This window comes from Canis lupus, chromosome 36 (assembly GCF_003254725.2).
Source record: "Canis lupus dingo isolate Sandy chromosome 36, ASM325472v2, whole genome shotgun sequence".
In the NCBI taxonomy this organism is placed as follows: domain Eukaryota; kingdom Metazoa; phylum Chordata; class Mammalia; order Carnivora; family Canidae; genus Canis; species Canis lupus.
Genome location: NC_064278.1, coordinates 19213014 through 19238568, shown reverse-complemented (window position 1 = coordinate 19238568; position 25555 = coordinate 19213014). Strand labels below are relative to the sequence as shown.

Genomic DNA, 25555 nt, shown 5'->3' with positions numbered 1-25555 from the left:
CTTATCTAGATGAGCACTAAGCTATATATGGAATTGTTGAATCACTATATTGTACACCTGAAATGAATATACTACTTTCTATTAACTACATTGAAATTAAGATGAAATATAGTGGAAGATACCTTAAAAAATAAATGTAGGAGAAATGGCATTGGAATACCTAAGAATGACTAGCACACTATAGCTAAAGAGAAACTTATTTGTATCCCAAGATAGCCAGGGATATTTTTCTGGGGCCCTGATTTTCAGATGCCTAGGGCTCATAGGGAGACCGATATGCATTGTCTATGTCTACTATAAATATTGAAATGGACCCTCCCCCCCCCCCCCTTTTTTTTTTTTTTGCTAAAGAAATTACTCCTGAGCAAGCTTTTTTGTTCTTGGAACATTTAAGTCTTTGTAAAAGTGAGAATGTGCCAAGAAAAAGAAATGTAGGTGGGGGTCCACAAATATAAGATTATCTAGTATTTTTAAATTTTAGTACTACAGAAAGATTCCTAGGATCTACAGTCTTACACAGAATTTCAGTGGACTTCACTAAATTTAGGTTTAGGAATCTTGTCATTAAGCACATAAACCATAGTTAACTTTCCATCTGTGTTACTCTTCTAATAAAACAACTTTCTTATGTATTATTTGTAATCAAAAAGTAACTTGTATGAATAAGAAAATATTAATCATCTAAGAGTATTGTTCAGATTTAATAAAGTATTTATGTAGCATTCTCCACAGTCGTTCCTTTAAGTCTTGTGTGACAAACAGAAATATCCTTGCACACGGTGGGTAGCCAGTAGGTTTTCTGCGGGGGGTTTCTACTGAGAGCTGACAGAGGGCATCTTGGCAAATGTTCAGAAACCTACATTAACTTAGTTGGGCCCTGCATGGAACCTCATGTTCAGCAGAATTCTTCTGACCTGCCTCTGCATGCCAGGCTAATCAGCAAACACCTAATGAGCCCACTCCAAAGAAACAGACTCTCTCCCAACCTACTTCATTTTCATATGTTCTCTGGGGGTGGGGAGACAAGACTTCATGAGGACTGATGATGCTGCAAAGACCACAATAATGATAATTAACTTGCTGAATTTAGAAGATTATGCTGTTAATTAGTTGCAAAATAAAGATAAGTAATAGAGCAGCAGATGGTAGGATAACACCCAGGAGAAGGAGGGTTATTACTCTGATGAGCTTTTGTGGCACATATGAAATATGGATCTGACTTTTTCATAAATTGTTTCTAGAGAACATTATGTTTTTTCTTTGAACTATGATGGAGTAGTTTGTTCCTACTAAGTTCTGACAGATGTGATAAAATTTGTTTTCAGGAGTGTGAAATATAACCTAGAATTTGAATAGCAAATTATTTTTAGCAGATTACTTCTTAAAAATGAGTAAGTGATCTTGGTCAGCACAACTAACTATTGATCTTTTGACACAGTTTATACCTAAGAAAAAAGTTTTCGATATAGTTCTTGAATTTTACATTGCTAAAAGTTAATTCCAAACATTAAAACACTAGTCTGCTTAGAAATACAGTAATAAAGATATTTTCGTTTTCTTTCAAACAATGCCTCTAGTTTAAAATTAAAATTATACTTAAGTTTTATTTTACATGTTGGAGAATACATTTTGGATCTTAACTAAATTTCTCTGAATACTCAATCTTTTTATTATATTAAATTTCTGTATTGAGAGAAATGAACTGACCAATGTCTGATACTCTTCTTATTGATTGCTAATATACTTAGAATACTTAATGTAGGCAAAAGCTTTAGTTAGGCAAAACTTTTGTTTAAGATATATTCAATGAGGGATCCCTGGGTGGCGCAGCGGTTTGGCACCTGCCTTTGGCCCAGGGAGCGATCCTGGAGACCCGGGATCGAATCCCACGTCGGGCTCCCGGTGCATGGAGCCTGCTTCTCCCTCTGCCTGTGTCTCTGCCTCTCTCTCTCTCTCTCTCTGTGACTATCATAAATAAATAAAAATTTAAAAAAAGATATATTCAATGAATTCAGAGTAAACAGATAGAATACCGGGGTCCCTGCTCTTCTTCTCACGTACTCTTTGATTTGGAGAAGTAACTTCATTCAGTCTTTGGACCTTAGTTAGCCTATCTCTAAGCTGGTGATTGTATTAATTGATCATCATTATATCTTCTAGTTCCAAAATACCTGTGGCATTTATATATGTTTTCATTAATATTTTTGACCCATGTTATTTGTCATTTTTTAAGATGTCTCTAACATATATATGGGTGGATTATAGATATCCTTATATTATAAAATTTTTATGAATTCTATTTAGTGACTTTTTTTTCCACCTAGCCCATTCTGAATTTTTTAGCATACATGTATTTTTTTACTGCTCTTTAAAATAAATATACACACACACACACACACACACACACACACACACACACACAGTTCAGAGCAGTGTTAATTAACCCTTGAAAATCTTTCTTCTTAAATTTTGTACCCAGTGGCACACTTTCTAAGTCAGACCCATTGTAACAATGTAATCAATGTAACAGCACGAAGCAAACATTAGAGCTTCCTCACTAGGTGAGTACTGTATACACTAGGGCAGTCAAGAGAGGATAATGAATGAATACTGATGCTGCTTTTAAGTGCTCTATAAGGTAGTAACTTGTCCTACTAAAGATTATTCAAGAGAGTGATGTTTATGTACTTCAGACTCCCCTATGTGCAGTTACTGTATTTCATTAATTCTAAGAGTTAAGCTCTTCACTATAAAACTTTAAATGCTCTTCAATTCTATGATGTTTTCTACCTAAGGACTTAAAAGTGTTTTATCAACACATAACTTACCAAGCTTCACATCTCAACCACTACTTATATTTATACACATTTTATACCCAGAAATGAAAGCCTATAGCCTAATAGTGTAGACTGTTTATTGAACTTTGATGTATAACACTGTTTTTAAAAGATACAGTTACGCAGACTGACTGACTACCTTCCCTGATTTTCCTCCTTTGTTCTGTTTATATTGACCTATACTTTCAAAGCCTTGTGTTTTTTTGTTTTTTTTTTTTAAGATTTTATTTATTCAGGAGAGACACAGAGAGGCAGAGACATAGGCAGAGGGAGAGGCCTATGTAGGGAGCCTGATGTGGGACATGATCCCAGGACCTCAGGATCACGACCTGAGCCAAAGGCAGACGCTCAACCACTGAGCCACCCAGGCATCCCTAAACTCTTGTCTTTCTATTTTGAGCTCTTTGACCACTTAGTCTAAGTAGTCCTGTTGGTTGTAGCCAACTACTTTGGCCCATTATCAAACTTTAGTTTAATCCATCCATGTCCATATTAACCCAGCAGTTACGAGTGTCTCAATTTCTTGTGTCTTAGCCACTAATGTGACCTTGGGCAAATGATCTCATGTTTCCTAATCTGTAAAGTAGGGACACCGTCCTCATTGAAATTCATTGGAAAAGTACCAATAACATGGATGAATTTCAAGTGTATTATGCTAAAAGAAAGAAGCCAAATTCAAAGGCTGTAATACTGTATAATTCCATTTATATGATGTCCTAGAAAAAACAAAACTTTTGGGATCTGAAAGCAGATAAGTGGTTTCTTAGGGGCAGGGGGTGGGAGGAGGCTTTGACAAGAAAGGAGTGCGAGGGAATTTGGGGGGATAATAGTACTGTTCTGTATCCTGATTGTAGAGGGTGGTTACACAACTGTATGCACTTGTTAAAACTCAAAGAACTGTGCACAAAAAAGACTTCATTTTACCATATGTAATTTATACTTCAGTAAACTTTTTTTTTTTTTTTTTAAGATTTATTTATTTGAGAGAGAGAAGGAAGACATGAGTTAGGGGAGAGGCAGAAGGAGAAGCTGACTCCCCACTGAGCAGGGAGTCCGACAAAGCCCAACTTGGGGGCTCTATCCCAGGACCTTGGGATCATGACCTGAGCTGAAAGCAGACACTTAACTGACTGAGCCACCCAGGTGCCCCAGTAAACTTGTTTTTTAAACTACTGACTTGTTTTTAAAATGATACGTAGGGATCCCTGGGTGGCGCAGTGGTTTGGCACCTGCCTTTGGCCCAGGGCGCGATCCTGGAGACCTGGGATCGAGTCCCGCGTCGGGCTCCCGGTGCATGGAGCCTGCTTCTCCCTCTGCCTGTGTGTGTCTCTGCCTCTCTCTCATCTCTCTGTGTGACTATCATAAATAAATTTTAAAAAATTAAAAAAAAAATAAAAATGATACGTAGCATCTATAATGAAAGCAGTATAGAGAAAATGTCCATTAACACTTGTCTAGGTGTAATTATTGCCTTGGGAAGTTTTAGTGACCTTTTCATGTATGTTTTAGTTTTTAAGGGGTCTGGATCTCTTACAGATGGAAAGGAGATATGCATAGAGAAAATCAAAGATATTAGAAATTTAAAGACAGTTGTACAGATTTCTAAGTTGCTCTTAATTCGAGTAAATGAAGGCAGTTGTACTAAAATCATCTGGAGGCCTCTTTAAAAGCACTTGTCTCTGGAACTTAATTTGGGCTCAAGGACTACATTTCAGTTACGAAAACAATATCAACAATCATAGTCCTAGATCTCTCAAGTCCCTTTCATTTCTAAGACAGTATAATTATCTTGTGCTAATTATTTCATATTTATGTATTTTTAATAATAAAACTACCCCAAATATCACTTGTGCCATATTTGTCAGAGAATCCAATTTATGTCACTTAACAAATACATCTGTTATTTGCCATGTAGCAAATCAATCAGTTGCTTAAACCGGGTGCAAAGAAAGATAGGGCAGTCTCTATTCTTGAAAGAAAGACCTTACTATCTGGTTGAGGAGATAAGACACATATACATTTTTGCTGGTAGAATAATAAGTTTTATGCAAATTGTACCTTTATTAAGAGGTAGCCATAAATGTTTAGGACCTCATTCTAACACTAGATCGATCGTTCATACTCTGACAGTGGGTCAAGTGCAATTCAGTTAATGGCAAATGGAACCTCGTAGAGGGGATAGACTTGGAACTAAATCTGCTTACTGGAGACAGGGAAGACCTAAGGGAGGTGAACCTAGCTGTAGATTCTAGGAGATTCATTCTGACTTTAATATAGTGGCCTAAAAAATGCAACATCAGGTCATTATCCAAATAGGCACTGACATCAGACCATCAAGCAGAGATTAATTGGTCCCAAATTTGGATGAGATTTAGGCTTTAAGAATCTAGGCAGAGCCTGAGAAGATGGAGATAACAGGAATGAGGTGGGAGAAAATAGGTAAAAGTGTACATAATTAACTTATGTTGCTTATTTTAGTTGAACAGAACTAGTTATTTTCAGTCAACAGTGTTTTTATTTTTCACTCTTCTTAAAATTGATTAGGAACAGCAAAGTGTAAAATCCTCTAGTACCAGACAGAAAAACTCAAGAAAGCTCCCCCAAGTGTTTGTCTTACTATTGGTATCAAATGTATTCACGCATTCCTTAACTTTTTTGTTAACCAAAGAGTATGCTGGGAGTTGAATTTGAATGGAAAGCGGGGGAACCTTTTTTTTAAATTGGTGTTTGCATTTCAGAGATTAAAAGCTGCTTTGACCCAGCAACATCCTCCGGTTACCAATGGTGATACAGTCAAAGGTCATGGCAGCGGATTGGTTAGAACTCAGTCAGAGGAATCTCGACCACAGTCGTTACAACAGCCAGCTACATCCACTACAGAAACACCGGTATGTGTGTTGTTTTTATCATTCATGCTCTGTTATCATCCTTTAAAAACCAAATACAGTGTAATTTAAATGACTGTTTTATATACTTTGAAAAAAAAATATTTCTGGTCATAATTCAAAAGTGTACCAAAAACCTTTGGAAAAGATAATTCATTGTAAAAGTATTGATACCAAAAACAGATAAAATAGTCAAGTTGCTGATTAGAACACCCTATAAATGCTTCTATAGGTGTCTGTGTGTTAGCCTGACATGACATCGACACTTTTTAAATCATTTTTTTCCCGTTGATTGTATTCAACGAGTAATGTTTACATGGTGTGTATTTATTACATTACTAACATAAATCAAATGATACTTGAATTAAAATTTGAGAAACATCACCAAAGGAGCATATATATATAAGCTTTTATGGAAACTGTTAATACTAGAGGTCCTTTTCATTTATCTCTGGTTTGTGACTGTGTATCAGATAATTGATATGTCTATTTTGTCTACACTGCATTTCTACATGGCAGGGTTACTGTATTAAGTGTTTTAGAACTTTATTTAGAACATTCAAGATAAAAGATACGGACACTTAAAGATTATTACCACTGGCATTAAACAGCAAAACTTTGCAATTAAAGAAACAGGTAAATCACAAGTTTTAGATTACCTCATAATTGTAACTTTTTAAATAACTGTATTTTACCTTCACAGACCTTAAAATAAAGTGGAATGTAGCTGTGGTAGTCATCTACTAAACAATTTAGGGACCAAGAGAGAAGGAAAATAAGTGTATTATTTTTAATGTCATAATTCGGAGATAATTCATGTTTTCTGAATTTCTTCATATGGTCTGCAAGCTATATGTGTGGTTTTTACATCTTTAAAAGTTTATTTAAAATAAATGAATATATAATTTTCTTGAAGTGAATATATAATTTATTTTCTTACACTAACTCTATAGCTTATCTGGATCTCACTTTTATTTATATCCTTAAACTGTATTAGATGGAAGCTTCATGAAGGCAGGACTTTATCTGTTAACTATTATATCACTAGTTTCTAAGATAGTTCCTGTGTTCTTTTTAATAATGTGGAATGAATGAATCGGTGGAAGGAGGGAAAGGGAGAGGACTATATGCCTTTTAGTAGCCTTAATCCTTGTTAGTTGTAAAAATGTACAAATATAACTCTTTATTGGTTTCTGCTTATAATACTTGTGATTAGCCTTTGCTGTAATAACTGAGTTGTCAATTTTTTAAAAAACTGTTCTTTCCTATTCAGCCAAATGAGTAAAAGAAAAAAACCTGCTATTATCAATAAGTTAAGAGGATGAAGAAAAGAAAATATTTCAAGGTTGCCATTCTTGAAGCAAGCCATAGAAATATTTTTCTAAAAGATTAACTTGCAATTATGTACGTAAAAGAACTGGTCTAATTTAATACTTAATCTTTATTACAATTAAAATAAAGTATAAATTAAATTACCCTCAGAATTTTTAATGCTAGCTATTTGGAAAAGGAATTAGATGAGAATGTATGTCTTTTGGAGTTTGTAGAGTGAGAAGTAGTTTGATGATTTCCTTGCAGAACGTATGTTGAGCTTATATATAAGGCTTTTGCTTATTATGTAGATTAGAAGATAGAAGTCTTATTTATTCACACTATTTTGGAATATAATTATACATAAAAGATTGTCTTCAGGCTTCCTTGGGTCATGAGCCTGTGATCACAAAGTGCCATTTCCTTTACACTGTTTCCAAGGGTTCATTTCCTACATCCCAAGTTCAAGTGTTCTGTGGCATAATTTTGGGATTTGAGAGAGGCTTGGAAATACTTGCTGTTCTTAATCCCAGATACTAGATAATATTACCAGTGACCGAAAACTGTCTCTGGCTGATCCGAGATAACTAGGCTGATCTGTTGAAAGGCAAAGGGAAGCAATTAAAATTAAAATCTGGACACCTGTGGGATTGCTAATTTTCACCAGGAAAATGAGCATCAATAATCACATGTCCTTGACCCTAAATTTTAAAAACTGAAGAAAAGCTGAGTATACCAAAATATGTACATACTATATAGTTCCCTCCTACCTGCAGTTTAGCTTTCTGCAGTTTGAGTTGTTCACAGTCAACTGTGGTCCAGAAGGAGAGGATTCTCCTTCTGACAGATTGTTAGAAGGGTCACTAGTAACCTAGCAGTATGTCATAATGCCTTTATCAGTCACTTTACTTCACATCGTGACATAGGCATGTTACCTCCTACCATCACAGGAAGAAGGGTGTGGGTACAGGACAGTATTTTAAAAGCAAAAGAGACCACATTCACATGACTTTTATTAGAGTATATTGTTATAATTGTTCTATTTTATTATAAATTATTGTTGATCTCTTACTATTTGATCTCTTACTGTACATAATTTATAAATTAAGCTTTATAATAGGAATATATGCATAGGAAGAAACATGGTATATATTGGGTCCGGTACTATCCGTGGTTTCAGGGATCCACGGGAGTCTTGGAACATACATATTCCCTACTGATAAGGGGGCACTACTGTACTTCTCAATTTTAGAGAAACTAGTTTTTAAGAGAAAATTTTACGATTTTTTAAAGTTTTACTTCAAAAATAGCAAGTAAATGGTTTCTCATAGTGAATTTAAATAAATTATTAAATTTTAATAATTAAAATTATAATTTAGTACCTTATAATTTTTCAAAGGATTATATAATACCGTTATGTTAAAAAGTACACTTGGAAAAATTTAAGATCTATGCATGTTCATTTATGTTGCATTTTCAACTTCTTATTATTTCTATATAAATGAAAACATTATACAAACTTTAAATATATTCACTATGATAGTGAATTAGAATCTTATTTTAGCAGTGCTTATTTATTTCAAGGAATTTGTTAAAGCACAGGGTGATTTTCATGTCACCCCAAAATGTTGATATATACAGTGAGACTTAGAAAACAAAGTTAGTAGCTCTTTTCTTCTGCCACCCTTTACTGTGCCTGTGTTCTCACTGGATACAAACATAAAAAACTTCCATTTGTGTTTACTGTAGGCTTCTCCAGCTCACACAACTCCACAGACCCAAAATACAAGTGGTCGTCGAAGAAGAGCAGCTAATGAAGATCCTGATGAAAAAAGGAGGAAATTTCTAGAGCGAAATAGAGCAGCAGCTTCAAGATGCCGACAAAAAAGGAAAGTGTGGGTTCAGTCTTTAGAGAAGAAAGCAGAAGACTTGAGTTCATTAAATGGTCAACTGCAGGTATGGTGCATATATGTATATTTTGTCTAATTTTAATAATTGTGAACTTAGTTCTTCCCTGTTTTTCCCATTTAGCCATCTAGACATTTTAGCACACAATATTGGGTGTGTATGGGATCTGTAGTGAAGCATAGTTTTATAAAACTATTTGAATACTGAGGTGAAGTAATACAAAACTTGCAACACTGATACAATGAGGAAATACTAAATATAAGTTTTCACTTGTGTGCTACAAAAGTAACAAAACTGTTTGGCTTAAACTTTGTAAAGTTCTGGTGTATAAAGTTCAAACAAAGAATCTTAAAATTTAAAATATGGCTGGTGTTTCACTTTTCTAATTTGTTTGGTCTCTATCACAACTGTAAAGTTGCTTCGGTAACATTTTAAAGTTCTTAGGTTCTTTGAATTATAAATTTTGTTGTGTTTATTTGGAGTGAATATAGTGCTTGGGAAAAGTGTCAGATTGATAGTTTTGGAAACTGAAGAGCTCTAATCATCCACAGAACAGGTACAATATAGCCAATGGCAGTAGAAATGATTTCATAATGTCGTGCAAAATGCACCTCAGATAGGTTTCTTAGGAACATCATGGGATATACAGATTTTAAGGCTCCTTCTTGTTCAGTCTACTAAGATTTCCAGTGATGATGTCAGACAGCATGAAGTCTATTTTCTTCATTCTGATTTTTCTTTCTTCCTTTTATTTTTACTGTTTGGTTTAAAGATTTATTTATTTTAGTTCAAGAGGAGAGAGAGCGCGTGAGTGCGATTGCAGGGGGAGGGGCAGAGGGAAGGGAGGGGAGGAGGAGGAAAGAAGCTGAGCCAAAATCAAGAATAGGAGCCTTAACAGAGCAGGCCATCTAGGCGTCCTCATTTTTTTGGTGGGTTTTTTGTTTTGTTTTTTGCTTTTCTGAAAGATTTTATTTAGGAGATAAAGACAGAACATGAGCAAGGAAGAAAGGCAGAGCAAGAAGCAGACTCCCCCGTTGAATGGGAAGTCCAACTGGGGCTCCATCCTAGGGCCCTGAGAGCATGACTCAAGCGGAAGGCAGTTGCTTAACTGAGCCACCAAGGCGCCCTCTTTTTGTTCTGTTAATATTGTGAATATTCTCAGAAAGATCTTGTGAACCAGTTGATGAGCATTAACTAGAAAATTGATGTTAATGAATTGTAGTTGTTACTGGCCAGTCTTCTGAGTAAGCCATCCCCAGTGAAAAACAGATCTTTCCGTATAATTATAATTGATGTTGAAACTTGCTCTTTTTTAAAATCTATCTTTAAATATGTCACCAATATAAATGTCTGTTTCAGTTCTTAGGAAAAAGTTTTTAACATAAGACACAGCATTTAACCTAATGTAAATTTTATAAAAATTGTTTCATATGTGAGACAATCCTTTTTTAAGATTCTATATTGTGCTTTAGATATTTGATGCATGAGTTCTAGAACAAATGTCTTGCAAAATTTATTTTTAGTCATTTTAACCATTTAGAAAAAATTTATTTTTTTAGAAAAAATTTAAACATGATTTATCACATCATCACAGAGACTTGAAATAAATACATACGAGGATATCTTAATATTATCATCTGATAAATTCTTATTCAAGAACTATTTTTATAACTTTGTAGAAAACTTGATTCTTTTCCTTTTAAATACAATGAAACAGGTTATAGTTACTAACTTATTTATATTCTTTAAAAAATGGCTATTTGCCAAGTTTCTCTTAAAATATGAAGTATTGTCATTCAAATTTTCAGGTACTCATGTTACATTCACAAAATGATTTAGCTCTTTTTTTCTTTTCTGTTCTTAACAAAATTATTCTTCTGAATAACTTGGCTATTTTTTAGTTGTCATTCTTTGTTAGCCTCATTTGTCTTATCCATAGAATATACCTGTTGATCCTACTTCTCTGAGAATTTTTTGCATAAATCAATTGAATTAGAATGAGTGCAAGTATTTTTAAATACATAAATTTTAAGTCTTAAATTTATCAATATTTTCCTTTGTGATTTGGCTTATTGTCATTTTTAAGAAGTTTAAAAAGGCTGAAAACTGTACAATGGTATAGAAATGTACAGTATCATTTACAGAGTAGTCTTCAACTTTAGATTGGGCCAGTTTTCTGCTTTGACCTAAGGTATAGCAGTATATTAACAGCTTTCACGAGATATTGTTATTTCCTTAATTGCAGCCCATTACTAACAGCAACAGGACTTTGTTATTTCAGAAAACCCTGGAAAATTCAGTATTCAAGATAAATGTAATCTTTGTTTCATTCATCTCATGTTTTTTCCACCAAACAAACTATGATTAAATGTCATTATTGTAAAGTATATTTACATTTTTGTGTTTCCTAATCTGGGTAGAAATTTCTTGATTGGAGGAATAAAGGCAAGATTTATCCTTGAGGTAAAGGTTAACAAATGCATCATTTTCAAAGCATGAAACTTTCAAATAGAAGTCAAATTCAAGAGCGGCCTGGGTAGCTCAGCGGTTTAGTGCCACCTTCAGCCCAGGGCCTGAACCTGGACACCTGGGATCGAGTCCCACGTCAGGCTCCCTTCATGGAGCCTGCTTCTCCCTCTGCCTCTCTCTCTGTCTCTCTCATGAATAAATAAATGAAATCTAAAAAAAAAAAAAAGTCAAATTCAAGAAATTCCTAAATTAAGCTCTAAAGTTGAATGTAATGTTAATACCCCAAATTATAAACAAAATTAAAATCCATTATTTATTTACTTTTTTAAAAATTTTATTTTTTAGCACCAGGGGAAGGGAAGATGGAGAAGCAGAAGCAGACTCCATGCTGAGTGGGAGAGCCCAACATGGGGCTCAGTCCCAGGACCCTGAGATCATGACTTAAGCCAAAGGCAGACGCTTAACAGACTGAGCCACTCAGGCTCCAAAATCCATATTTTTAATCAAAAACACTAAGTGACGATGGGGAATCATGGTTAGATAGAAAGTGTTATTAATTTTGGAACTGTGTATCAGAATGTGAAGATAGGTGATGAAATGATGTGTTATCAGGGATGTTCTCTCTTTTTTTTTTAAAGATACTGCTTATTGAGAGAGACCATGAGCATGGGGGGAGGGGCAGAGGGAGAGGGATGGGCAGACTCCTCCCTGAGCACAGAGCCTAATGTGGGCCTTAATCCCAGGATCCTGAGGTCACGACCTGAGCCAAAATCGAGAGTTGGATGCTTAATAGACTGAGCCACACAGGTATCCTCTAACAGGATATTCTTTAAAATATTTCTGTATAAAATAAAAAAATAAAATAAAATAAAATATTTCTGTAAAAAAAAAAAAAAAGAATGATGTTCATATCAGGTACTAACCTAGGAAATTAGCTATAATATATTGTTAGGGGTAAAAGGAAAGTTGTTGAGAGCAGCCCAAATGTCTATCAGTGGAGGAATGAATAAATTATGGTCTATGCATACAATAGAATATTCAGCCATAAAAAGGAGTGAATGTGGATGAACATGCTAGAATATGGATGAACCTCTGAACATTTTGCTTAAATGAAATGAAGCCAGAAAAAAGCCACCTATGACTCCATTTATATGAAATACAAAGAAGAGGGTTGCCTGGGTGGCTCATTCTGTCATGTCCAACTCTTGATGTCGGCTCAGATCATGATCTGAGGGTAGTGAGATCAAGCCCCACATCAGGCTCTGCGTGGGTGTGGAGCGTGCTTAAAATTCTCTCTTTGTCTCTCTCTGCCCCTCCCCACTCCTGTCTCTCTCTCTCTCAGGAAAAAGAAAGAAAAAGAAAAAGAATAGAAATCCATAGAGACAAATGCAGTTTAGTGGTTGCAGGGGTGGCAGGGGGAGGTGAGTAGAAAATAGGGAGAAACTGGTTAATGGGTGAGGAGTTTTACTTTGGACCGACAGAAGTGTTTTATAACCAGATTGAGGGAGGTGGCTGTACAACATTGTAAATGTACTGAACACCACTGAACTGAATTGTTTACTTTAAAATGGTTAATTCTAGCTCAGGGCAATGTCACCTCAATAACTTACTCAAAAAAATAGTTGTACACTAAAATAGCACAGCTCTTTTTCATTAATAAAGGGTTTATAATTAGATGGATAAATGTGTAAATATGAAAATCGATATAGGAATGAATCCCTAAATCGAATTTTGGAATGACACATGTAGCAGGAGTAAGTGAAGAGGCTTTTGAGGGCATGAATAGTTTAGGAAGAAAGTGTGCTTCAATTATGACTTTCTCTATTGTTTAGGTGGATATATGATTCTTATTTTTTGTTTTTTAGTTATCAAATTAAACAGTCTTAAAAAGTGACAGATTCTTGTTTTCAGAGTATAAAGAGTTAACATGCTTATGATAGATTCAGGGAGAAAAATTTCAGTCTGCCAACAGCAAGACCATTAACTGTAAAGAACAGAATGACTTGTAAAGCAAATTGAATGTCAGTGAAATAATTAAACTCTACTTTATGTGAAAACACTCATCAATTCTACATTTCCTTAATAATCCTTTATGTGACATAGGCTTAGCTGATCGTATAGTGGGCAGTAATGACCCATGGTTACTTATATATTATAGATAAATCATAACGAGTGTTGAGGTGTAACTTCATATTTTTACCAAATACATATTGGGTTTTTTTGTTTTTTGTTTTTTTTAAAGATCTTATTTGTTTATTCATGAGAGACAACAGAGAGAAAGAGGCAGAGACATAGGCAGAGAGTAGTAGCAGGCTCCATGCAGGGAGCCCGATATGGGGCTTGTTCCCAGGTCTCCAGGATCGCGCCCTGGGCTGAAGGCAGGCGCTCAACCGCTGAGCCACCCAGGCGTCCCCATATTGGGTTTTAAAGAACATTAATTATTCAACTTTCTTGCCCCACTCACTGATTTTGATTATATTTTGACTTTCTAAAATTGTTGCTAAAAAGACAGTTGCATCAAATTGCACCAGAGACATGGTAATCTAGACCAAAACTGGGATACTGTTATAAATTACTATTTTTTCAAGGTAATACATGATTTTATTGTCTTTTACTTGAAAAAGTTTTCACCTCTTTATGGCTTTTTCAGTTATATTCATTTTGGAATTTTGTTTTCGGCTTAAATTTCAGCATGTTTCCTTTGTGATCAAAGGTAGATTCTTTACTAACCGCAGCTTCTTAACAGTTGGTCTGTATATAAAACTTAGGAGTTTTTGTTGTGGATAATATGTGTAGAGTAGAAGCTCAATAAATTAAAAAAAATAGAAGCATTCCCTCATAGCTGGATACGTGAGGAGTTTTCACTCATAAGTTAATGATACAGAAAAAGTTTGGTTATTGCTCTATTGATTCAAAAGGGAATAGGATCAAATCTTTTATTTCTGATACCCAAACCATATTTTATTTCAGTATTTATCATTTGAAATAAAAAGGAATGGTGACAATTGGAAGATGCTACACTGGTTTTTAATTCCTGAAGAAAAAAAAAAGTATTCTCTGCTATTACAGCCTTCCTTCATTTTTAACTATGTTCTAGAGGGAGAATGGGTAATAGTGAAGCCACTTATACTTGATGCATTTTCTTTTTTTTTTTTTTTTTTTTGATGCATTTTCTTATGAGCCTGAGACCTAGTACTTCTTTATACTAGGCCTTACTAAAAATCTTTGAGCCTTTACTTCCCCATCTGTCATATTCATAGAATAAGTACTATTATGAAGATTAAATGAGAGAGAGGGTATAGAGAAGTCTGTTATAACTACACTATGCAAATGCTAGCTATTTATTATTCATTCTGTCATTAAGTATCTATTGTGTGCAGGGCATGTTATTAGACACAGGAGATACAACAGTGACAAAGACATTGTCCTTGCACTTACAGAATTTGTGGTCTAGCAGAGGAGACAGACATGAAACAAAGTCTGAAAATACTCTGAAGAGAGTAACAGAAGAGTCCATTTGGCAAAGTATTTCCAAAATATTAAGAACCCAGTTATCTCTTTTTCTATTGTTACATACATAAATTAAATGTTTTGTTCTCAAGTGTAAGATTTTTACATCCATGACAATCCTTGGAATTGTGTGATGGGAATCTTGATACCTAATCATTGATTTTTGGAAAGACTTAACATAAAGAAAACTGTACCTTTACCAGTGAGAAACTCCCCAAAGAAGAAATTATCCAATATTATTTCTTTATTTTGGGGGGTAGTAGTTCAACTAGAAAATCAAAGATCATAAATTTTTGGAATACCAGGTCCTCAGTCTATGGCCAAGTATCCATGAAAAGCTTTCATCGATTAATCAATTGGCTAATCTGTCATGATTTTATCAGCCTAATCTGCTTCACATAAACTGTAAAAAAAGCAAAAACAAATTGTTCGTTAGTATATAATTAACCTTTGAGATGGAATGGAGCAATGATACAGACATTGCCAAAGTAATTTACATTTCATTTTAGACTAGCATTAACAATTTTTTCAGCATCTGCTTTATCTTACCACAAATATTTTACTTTGATAAAATAAATCATAATATCGTTTATGCTGAATGTCTAGAATATATAGGAGAGAGGGCATTTGTGATTTTTAAAATTCTATAATTGAGAGGATACTGTAAAATATGCCAGTTTTCATTTTATGTCTGAGGAAATGAATAGTGTAAGCTATGTTGGTGAGATTGTTGGTTTAAATAATGAAATTAGGACCTCTGACTGGTTTTATATACTTAAGCAATTTCACCTTCTTTGGACTTTTTCCCCCACCCTCAGGGACATAGATTTACATGGTTCTAAAATATAACCATGTACTCAGTCTGTGCTAGGCTGTGTGCTGTAGTCTAGGGATACAAAAAGCAAGATAATCCCTGTTCTTGAGAAATTCCCAATCTGGCAGAGGTATCAAACAAGTAAATAAATTACAGTCCTGTGTAGTAAATACTCCATAAGTGTACACACATATATGCATATGGGTCTGGGGACAAGATGAATGAAAAAATTAGCAAAAAAAAGAAAAAGAAGAAATTAGCAAGATGAGATAAAGAAGAAAACTTATTTTTTTTTAACTTTTCTTGATAATGACAGCAATGTGTATTTATAAAACTTCAATATGTATAGGTCAGAATGATTAAATATTGATTTTTTTTCATAGGTTCAAACTAATGTGAATCTGGTCACAGGTACCAGATTATAAGATAATATTACTGTGGACTAAAAATACATACCCAGTCCTATTTCATATCACAGAAATTAATAAGAGAAACTTGTTAGGAATCTCAAAATCAAGCTGACGCAGCAGAGGGAGAAATTTGGGATTTATATTAGATTATTCGTAACATGGTTTCTCATCTTTGATGTCACTAATAAAGAGCTATAATTAGTGATACTGACATTAATGACTATAGTCTTCCATAGAAATAGCTGCTTTTTTTCTAAACAGCATATTTTTTTAAAGCAAAACTCTAAACTCTAAAAATTTCCCTTTGTATTTTTGATCACTACACACCCATTCTTGTCTCAAATACAATATTGTGAACAGAATTTAACCTTTTTTTAATGTTTAGAGTTACTGTGAGCATCACTTTTTGTTCTGTGCTTTAATACATTGTTGTATTTTGTTGTTATAGGGGGTGCGAGGAACTATTTGAACCAAGAGACTTGCTTAACTTTTATTCTCTGAATTTTTATGTTTCCGTCTTAAGGGGACCTAATGAAACTAGTCTGCTAAATTATTTTATATTCAGCTTTCTTGTTAAGAGACAAAGGGATGGAAAACAAAGTGCCTGAGCTTTTACAAAAGTACATATGCTTGTTGTATTTCTTTATTTAATTTTGGGTTCATAGATGAAATTTGAATACTCAAAGTTAATGTAAGTCCAGGTGAGTAGAGGTGTTTGTAAATTAAGCATTTTTAACCATTTTATTAATTCATATTATTTCTAACTTTTTTTAAAGAGTTTATTTATTTGAGTGAGAGAGAGAGACTGCACATAAGCAGGGAGAGGGGCAGAGGGAGAAACAGGCTCCCCACTAAGCAGGGAGCCTGATGCGGTGCTTCATCTTAGGACTCCCAGATCATGACCTGAGCCAAAGGCAGATGCTTAACCAACTGAGCCACCTAGGTGCCCCCCCCCCTTTTTTTTTGGTGCCCCTTAATTCTAACTCTTGAGTATTGGTAATTGTCATTAATTTCTGCATCTTTAATATTTAGGGGTAACCAAAAGGAATCAAAGGAAATCTCTTAATTTGGAACTTTTATACAGAATATACCAGATTAATATGCATCCAAAACAAAGGCTGAAATGCTCATCTTTTAGTAAGGACTAGGACAGGGGTGCCTGGGTGGCTTAGTTAGTTAGGTATCCACCTCTTGGTCTCAGCTTGGGTTGTGATCCTCAAGGTCATGGGATCGAGCCCCATGCTGGGTTCCACACTCAGTGCCAGAATCCTTGGGATTCTCTCCCCTTCTCTCTCCCTCTTCCTCTGCTCCTCTCCTCACTTGTGTGCGCTCTCTCTCTCTCTCTCTCTCTCTCAAATAAATGAATAAATAAAATTTTTTTTAAAAAGTAAAAGACTAGGACAAATCACCATTTATCAGGTTTAAATTTAGATGTGTACAAATTACCTAGATCAAGGGCAACTAAGCCATTTCAATAATACATCTCCTTTCATTGGTTCCATGTCCGAGACAGTAAGTACTTTGATTCATTTTAGGTATCCATGATTATTTGGTTATTGTGATTTCCCCTGTGGAGCTTTTCATAGTTTCTGGAAAACTAGAAACTTGCTTAATTGAGTTTCTAGTATAAATTTTTCATTTTCAGGTACATAGAGTCAGTGAAAATTCATTCTGACTTCCTTGATGTTTCTAATTTTTCAAATAATCAAAAGAGCATGCAACATAAGTAAAAAAGTATCTTCTACAGGTAACCTGTAATACATAAGCAGTCCCAAGGCAAATGGTAATGTAAAAAACTTTGAAGTATGTTATCCATTCGTGTTGTTACCTCATTTAAATTTTTATAGAAGTTTTTTGTACAAATGCTAAAATATGAAAACTGATGTGTACTGAACAAACCTATTTAAACAGTATATTTTGTTTATTCCTTGATATTCTGTTAAAGATATCCGATGTTCTTAATTTTCACTTGTTATAAACAGTAAGAAATGTTTAGTCTGATGCTGTTAAGGTACATAAGTTGTTTCTTCTCTAGAGTGAAGTCACCCTGCTGAGAAATGAAGTGGCACAGCTGAAACAGCTTCTTCTGGCTCATAAAGATTGCCCTGTAACCGCCATGCAGAAGAAATCTGGCTATCATAGTGAGTAATGTTCCATTACCTATAGCCTTAGGCTGCATGAGTGAAATACTGCCAGAGCGAACAAGCTACCATTTAAAAAACAGACTGGGGTATAATATTTAATATTAAGTATTAGAACTTCTGCAAGATTATTATGGAATGGGTAATATACTTTTTAGAATCTAGAGAGTTTTTGAGTTTTCCTATTTCTAGCTTTTTTTCTGAGGATTATTATACATCAACAAAACAGGTTAATAATTTAAAATAAACTGTTAAGTACTGATGGTATTTTATCTTCCAGAGTAACATTTTGTCTTAGAGTGAAACACTACTTCTGTTCCAGCCTCCATTCAGTAATGTTTTTAAAAATTAACTATCTTCATTTAATAATACATAGTACCCAGTTCCAGTATCAGATCCTTTTGTTCTTTCTTAAGTCTCAGCATTGTGCCATTTTTATTGTGAATCTTTATATTGAGTCCTTTAGTCATAAAAATGCTGAAATAGAACACTATTTAAATTATCTGCTTTTTAATTTTCTCTTACATGTTTTCCCCAAAATGAGATTCTTCTGTTTTCAGCATTTTAGAGGTTAATTGTGCTTTTTCCGTCTTGTAATGTCCTTCTTTTTTGTTAAGATGCACAATATTGGAGCCAGCTGTTACTCTTGAATAAATGGCCAATTTTGTCCATCGTACACAAATTTGTAACAAATAACAGAGCTGGGATGCATTAGGCAACATTCATAATATATAACCCACAGCTTTCGTTTTTATGATTTAGTGATATTTCAGGATATTTGTAAATGTGAAGATTGTTTCAACCATATGTATCCACTTCATTTTAATTTGCCAGTGTCAGTAATTCAAAAGAAAGAAACATTTTGTATTGGATGCAAACAGTTCCTCAGGTGCTCACGATAAAACTTAATGGCCACCATCTTTACTTGTAGTCATTGTAAGCAGTTTCATCAAAATGGGCAATATTTTTTAATTTAAAAGATTCAGTAGATTTAGCAACTCTCTATTGCCATATATATTTAGAACATTGATTTTTGTCAGTTTTGAGCAAATAAATCTCAGTCCTTTGATATCTAGTCATTTTCACGGGATAGTGAAACACATTGTGAAGTAAATTGGACCCATATAGAAATATGTTTGAGGTTTGTATTAACAATGATTGCTGTGGGGATGAGGCCATTATGGCTCCCATCTGATTTAACAACATAATTTCCTATAGAAGCTACTGAGTTCAGCATTATGCATATATGATTTTCTTAACAAGAGAGCTCTCTTGAATGTTGATAGTTCAAAAAGAAATATACAAATGAATCTATAAAATTAGAAGGAAAATGAATTCTTCAGTTACATCCAACTAAAATTTTATCTCATCTGCAGTTGTTTTTTTTTTTAATTTTGTTTTCATCTGCAGTTTTTTAATCTTAGATAATCTCTTAGATAATCTCAACAGTTTTATCTCTGTAATCAAGGCAGCATATGCTCAGGAAAGGCAAGCCAATTTTTCATTTTAAGTAATAATTTATAAAGATATTTTTAAGGTCTAGATGTATGGATTTATGTGCCATACATACCCTTAGAATACACTGAAAGTCTAGATTAATAAATTTTTAGGGAATATATATTATGGCTAGATTGTATGGGCTATAAGAAATGATAAGATATTTGTGATGTTTGAAGTTATTCCTACATTTTTTCTGTCTAGTCATCTAGACAAACTGACTACAGTAAAAGTGTAGTTTTAGCATAAAATTAGTTCCTTCAGCTCTTGGGGAGATAATTGGGTTTTGTAGAGATTTTAAAGTAATTTCTCAAGTTTGAAGTCTTAGAAGAAAAATAGGACTTCTCTGTTTAGTGGTCAAGGTAGATAAAGTGAATATTTAAATCTTGGAGAAAATGTGGGGAGATTCACAAATATCTAACACTATTCATATTGTAGCACACAGGTGTTGCTAATGGTGTTGAATTGTTATAGTACTTTTTTTTTTTTTTTTTTTTTGTTATAGTACTTTTAAAGCATTTGTGGAATTGAGGTTTTATAAAAATTAAGGAATATTACAAAATCCTTCAGGTAAAGGTGACAGTATAAAAGCATAGACATAGGGTCTCAGTTCTAATACTCAAAGTCCCTATCTTATAGGATGAAAGGGGAAAACCATGACAGTTGGTCACCTTAACAATCAGATATAGTATAAAATGTGAATGAAAATAGGAATAAATTTTTAATGTTTGGATTCTATGAAGAATAAGCACAAGAGTGATCTTATTACTACCATTAATTCATATTTTGTAGATCTCTGGGCATTATTAAAATGGTTTTATACTTGTTTCCATAAGTAGGAAGCAAAGCTTCTTGGGCCTAAATGTAATTGAGAATTTATATTTTCATTAATGAAAATATGTATGAACATTAGGTAGAAAACTTCATAGAGTGAATTGTCAAACAGTTGGGGGTTTTGTAGCTTTAAGTAGGGCTGAAAATGGCTCTTAAAGTGCAGTAAGATCTGGTATCTTTTTAGTGCTTATTATTAAACTAGTGATTTTTCTCTCCTCACCTCTAGAAGTAGACAAAGGTGCAGGTATATCACATTATAAAGATATTTTGTATACTGATGCTTTGTACAACCTAAAGATTTGCTTTACCTAATTCTTAAAATCTGGAGGTAAGCACTTATCATTACAATTTACTGTTTCATTTTGAGTCCTTGTCTCCACTGTGTATTTATATTTACTTATACCTTTTGTCACAGATCAGCCTCTTTATTTTTGAAACCTGGTGTATCCCCTAGAACTTAACATTGAGAGAAAGGTCAGTTTGTTTCCTGTTGAAGAAGAGTGGTGAAATAAAGAGAACTTTTTTTTTTTTTTTTTAGTATTCTTTTCAGTCATTGCCAGGGTTTGGGTTTCTTTGAACACATAACTATTGTATTGGCTGTTTAACTGAAATATAAATATTTTAGAACCTTTGTTGTTGTTTCATCAGAAAAGTATCCTTTCTACTTTGTATAATTTTAAAAGGATTATTGTGATTTTTTTTATTGTATCTTGAAGTCAAGCTTTTATGTTGAGGTGTGATTTTGCATTTATAGCAGATTTATAGAGAAGATGGGATTCTAATTAATACATTTTAAAAACTGCTTTCCCAAAAATACGTCGATTTGAGGCAAACTTGTCAAAATTCTGTAAGTACTGTATTTCAGAAAACTCTCAAAATGAGGAATTTTATTTGAACTAAAGTTAAGCTGGCCAGGTTCTTCCCCCTTTGCCTTCTGCATTACAGATCATGGGATAAGTCCTGTTGCATAGGATCCACAGTCTTTTTAATGCTTAACTTTTAGAATGGGCACCTGTGCAGTAAGCAGGCCAGTATGCATTGCGAGATTTGGTAGAAAGCCTGCTTGTGACTTTAAAGCACTAAATAAGCATTTTAATGCCAAGTGAAAAGTACAAAGGAATACATCCAGTATGGTACAGTTTTCAGGATGTTCAAAGACAAAGCCAAATGCTATTGTGTAGGAACACACACCCATTTGATAAAGCTTCAAACCAAAACTAAGCGAGTGGTTAACTATCAGAATGGTGATTACTTTTGATGAGAGGATTCTCTAGGAAGCATTTACTGGCAGTGTTCTCTTAAGTTTGGCACTGGGTTTATAGTTACTGGTTCGAGTTACCATTGTATCTCATGAGTTACATACACTATAACTACTTGGGTGTTGTACATATCAAATTTTTCACTAAATGAAATAACTGGATTCTATCCTGTTAAAATGAGAAAGGTGTAGGAAATTCATTGTTCAAGCCTAAAAGTTGGTAGCTTTTTATAAATACTTAAGCCCTTTTCTGAATATCTTTTCCATTGCAGTGTCTAGAGTTTTATATAGTTTTTTATTTGAACCTCAATTAATTCATGCAGCTATAACAGCTGGTGGCATTTAGATTCTAAATATTGCTTATTCTCATGTGGATGCATCATTAGAATCAGGTGTTGTAAACACCCATTGCTACAGTAGATGGAGAGTCAGCCAGAATAAATATAGTTCTGGAGATGCAGAGGGAATAATTTGAAAATGTAATTTGTATGTAAGAATTTATTTTGTTTATGCATGTGGTTATAATTTTTTTATCTTTCAATAAGAATAGCATGTATGCAAACACACTGGTTTTGTTAGATGTGTTACTTTATAAGTGTTTGATTATATCTGTAAGAGGCTGTCTCTTGAATTCGTACCTGATTTTCTTAACACTATTTAGCAAATACTTCAGCTCTGTTCAGTGAAGCACTGGGCATACAGATGCTCCGTGTGTCTGGTTGTACCTTCATCTGACCTGTTGCGGTGAAATTGCCTCCTTCCTTCCTTGCAGCCACCTTTCATTTATTTAGTTCCAGTCATTCCACTTTAACTCAATAACCAATTTTTGCAAAAGCCTAACTTTTCACTCTGTATATTGACAAACTGTTGACACATTCCTAGAGATGTTTTTAAGAAACAGTAACTTTTCTTTTTTCCACTCAGCCGCAGATAAAGATGATAGTTCAGAAGACCTGTCAGTGCCAAGTAGTCCACATACAGAAGCTATACAGCATAGTTCTGTCAGCACATCCAATGGAGTCAGTTCAACCTCCAAGGCCGAAGCTGTGGCCACCTCAGTCCTCACGCAGATGGCGGACCAGAGTACAGAGCCTGCGCTTTCGCAGATTGTTATGGCTCCTGCCTCCCAGTCACAGCCCTCAGGAAGTTGATTAGAAACCTGCAGTGCAGCAGTTTTAGATACTCATTAGTGACTTCAAAGGGAAATCAAGGAAAGACCAGTTTCCATTTATGCGAAATCTGTGGTTGTAAATTTTTTTTTTTTTTTTTTTTACTTGAAATTAAATTTGGCTCTAAAGTTGGTGTAGCAGCAGTTGATGATAGACTGAACAACAGTTTTTAGTCTCTGGAAAAAGACTGATTTTGCTTTTTTTATAAATATTGTTAGATTTATTAATTTTCTGTGCTCAATGTGTAAATTGTATTATAATTCATTGTGGTTTATTTCACTTTTAATTTGGTGGTGTTTTAATAAATGGGGGTGTTACTGAATCTCTTCCCACTTCCATTTCTTTTGACCACCTCTTAATCCTCAGCTGTGATGGTAGTATTGTTTATCATTTATACCAAAGTTCTGCATAGTCCCTATTGACTTTGTAATAATAACAAGGTCATAAAGCACTAGCAAGAGAAAGATAGAGATTTGCTTTTAATCTTTTTGCCTTTTATTTTGCACATTATGCAAAAGGAATAACATTAGCGAACACTTTTTTAAGTGAGTGAAACATGGTGAGAGACATACGGTGCTTTTATGCACACTCTGAAACTAAATCAAGATCATTAATCGTGCATTTTCTTTTAAGATTTTAAGTAGACATGAATTTTGGAATCCTTTATCATTTCAAAATGACTATTTTTCAAGTCTTAAATTCAGTATTTTAGACCGTATGTTTTGAGGCTAATAAAATACGAAATTACATAATCTATGATACAGGGTTATCCAATATAATAATTTTTTGAAATTAGGTTTGGTTTTGGTTTTCTTTTTTTTGCAGATTTCAGGTTACAAACTGAGAAGTTTATGCATAATCAAGTATGGTATGGTTGCCAGAAAAAGCCTAAAAATTACTTAGAAAATTTAAGACTGTTTACCCCCCATTGTCTTGTACTTGCAAGCTAACTTGTACTTATTCTTGTGAAAGCACTGTCATCTTTTAGTAGCAAATTTTGATAACGTTTCTCGTGGGAAAAAAATCAGTATCTATCTTTAGAACAATGTAATTATAATGTGAGAAGCAAGAGTGAATGAGAGAGAGAGTATGAATGTGTGTGTGTGTATGTTTCTTTCAATAGTTTATGCCAGCAGTCTTTGCTTGAATGTTTAACGATGCCTTCAGTGTGATGCTGGCCAATAGATGATTGCAATTTAAAATGTCATTACTGTGCAGGCTTGGATAACTAACATTCCATGATGTAGTTTGTTTCTGATGAGATGATTGTAGGTACACTTTCCTCATTATCCAATCATCTGTGGGATACTGAGTTTTCTAATGTGCCATTATCTATTTTTATTCTGCAGTTATGTTCAAAATACAGTACAATATTTTAAAATAGACTAAATTGTTAAAAATAAAGTAGTAGATGTGTGTAAGAAAACTTTGTAAAATAGTTGAGTCCTACCCAGTAGCAACTTCTGGCATTCAAGCAGGATTCCATTATGTAAATATCTGTAATGCATTTATAATAAGTTGTGTAGTTTGTTCTGCATCTATACTACACTATTTACGAACGTCTCAGTGCCATCTCCTAATGAGACTGACATTTAAAAAACCTATATCGAATATCCTTGATAATTCAAGGAAATATCCCACCTGCCTAAGTTCCAAACTGGGAAACATTCAAATTATACAAATGACATTTCAGGACTTTTAAGTATGAAGATAATAGGATTTTTATTGTTTGGCTTATTAAAAGTGAGCGTTTTTAGTTGATAATTCTACTTCTAAATTTTTTTTATTTTTAACTGATTTTATAATTTTAAAGTAATGAATTTCTAATCGTGATTTTGCCATAGTTATGCTAAGGAGTTGATCTCAAAGGCACAAAATATAAATTCTGCAAGAAGGCTATTTTTTATTGTAGTTTGAATGGGTTAGGAAAAGCCTCAATTTTTCACTCTCCTAAGTCCTTCAGTACATTTTTCTTTCATTTTATTATTTATGCAAGTTAAAGTTTTTTGGTAACAGGAATTCTTGCAACTGTAAAATAAAACTACATAGGTGTAAGAAGTCATGTAAACGGTTAATGAACTTTTATCAAGGTTAGCAAAACTTTCATTGTAAATCAGTCTGTACTCAGCAAATAAAAATCATTATTAGTTGTATAAACACAAATTCCATTTCGACTTTCAGGATGTCACACTACTTCTGTACCTAGCATTTTGAGTCCTTATATTTGCAATGTTACACAAACTGTACTACTTTCTTTTATGTGCAGTTTGCATGAGTAAACCATCAGAGAATAAATTCTATCTTTAAATTATGTTCATAATTTGCTTGTCCTTACCTATCTTTCATAAAGTAACATCACCTGATAATGACACGGGTTTTTTTTTCCTTCAGGACATTTATTACCTGAGAAGAACCAGGTAGTCTCTTTCTGTGATAAAATTCATTCCTTCTCAAAAATTTTTCAACCGCAAGGTGCTCAGGCCTTGTTCTTCTCTGCATTCATTCCTTAAAC

General features: G+C 33.9%; 1 protein-coding gene and 1 long non-coding RNA gene across 25 annotated transcripts in view; one reads left to right on the top strand and one right to left on the bottom strand.

Moving 5' to 3' along the window:
* Positions 1 to 7918, bottom strand: part of LOC112668137 (uncharacterized) — a 103175-nt gene extending 95257 nt beyond the window's left edge. For 6 of the 8 annotated variants that reach the window (XR_004803985.2, XR_004803984.2, XR_003141495.3 and 3 more), the window contains exon 1: positions 7804 to 7916. This is a non-coding gene — a long non-coding RNA (uncharacterized LOC112668137). Of the gene's footprint in view, positions 1 to 7803 lie in introns of all 8 variants that reach the window. The other 2 variants (XR_003141497.3, XR_004803988.2) reach the window with 2 other exon arrangements.
* The window catches only part of ATF2 (activating transcription factor 2), an 85460-nt gene extending 60106 nt beyond the window's left edge, over positions 1 to 25354 (top strand). For 15 of the 17 annotated variants that reach the window (XM_035697290.2, XM_025460263.3, XM_025460264.3 and 12 more), the window contains 4 exons: positions 5576 to 5725; positions 8783 to 8989; positions 18180 to 18285; positions 22799 to 25354. In XM_035697290.2, the coding sequence (XP_035553183.1) occupies positions 5576 to 5725; positions 8783 to 8989; positions 18180 to 18285; positions 22799 to 23025 (690 nt within the window). In that variant the 3' untranslated portion in view covers positions 23026 to 25354. Of the gene's footprint in view, positions 1 to 5575; positions 5726 to 8782; positions 8990 to 18179; positions 18294 to 22798 lie in introns of those variants that run through there. The other 2 variants (XM_049106072.1, XM_035697291.2) reach the window with 1 other exon arrangement.
* Positions 25355 to 25555: the final 201 nt, after the last annotated feature.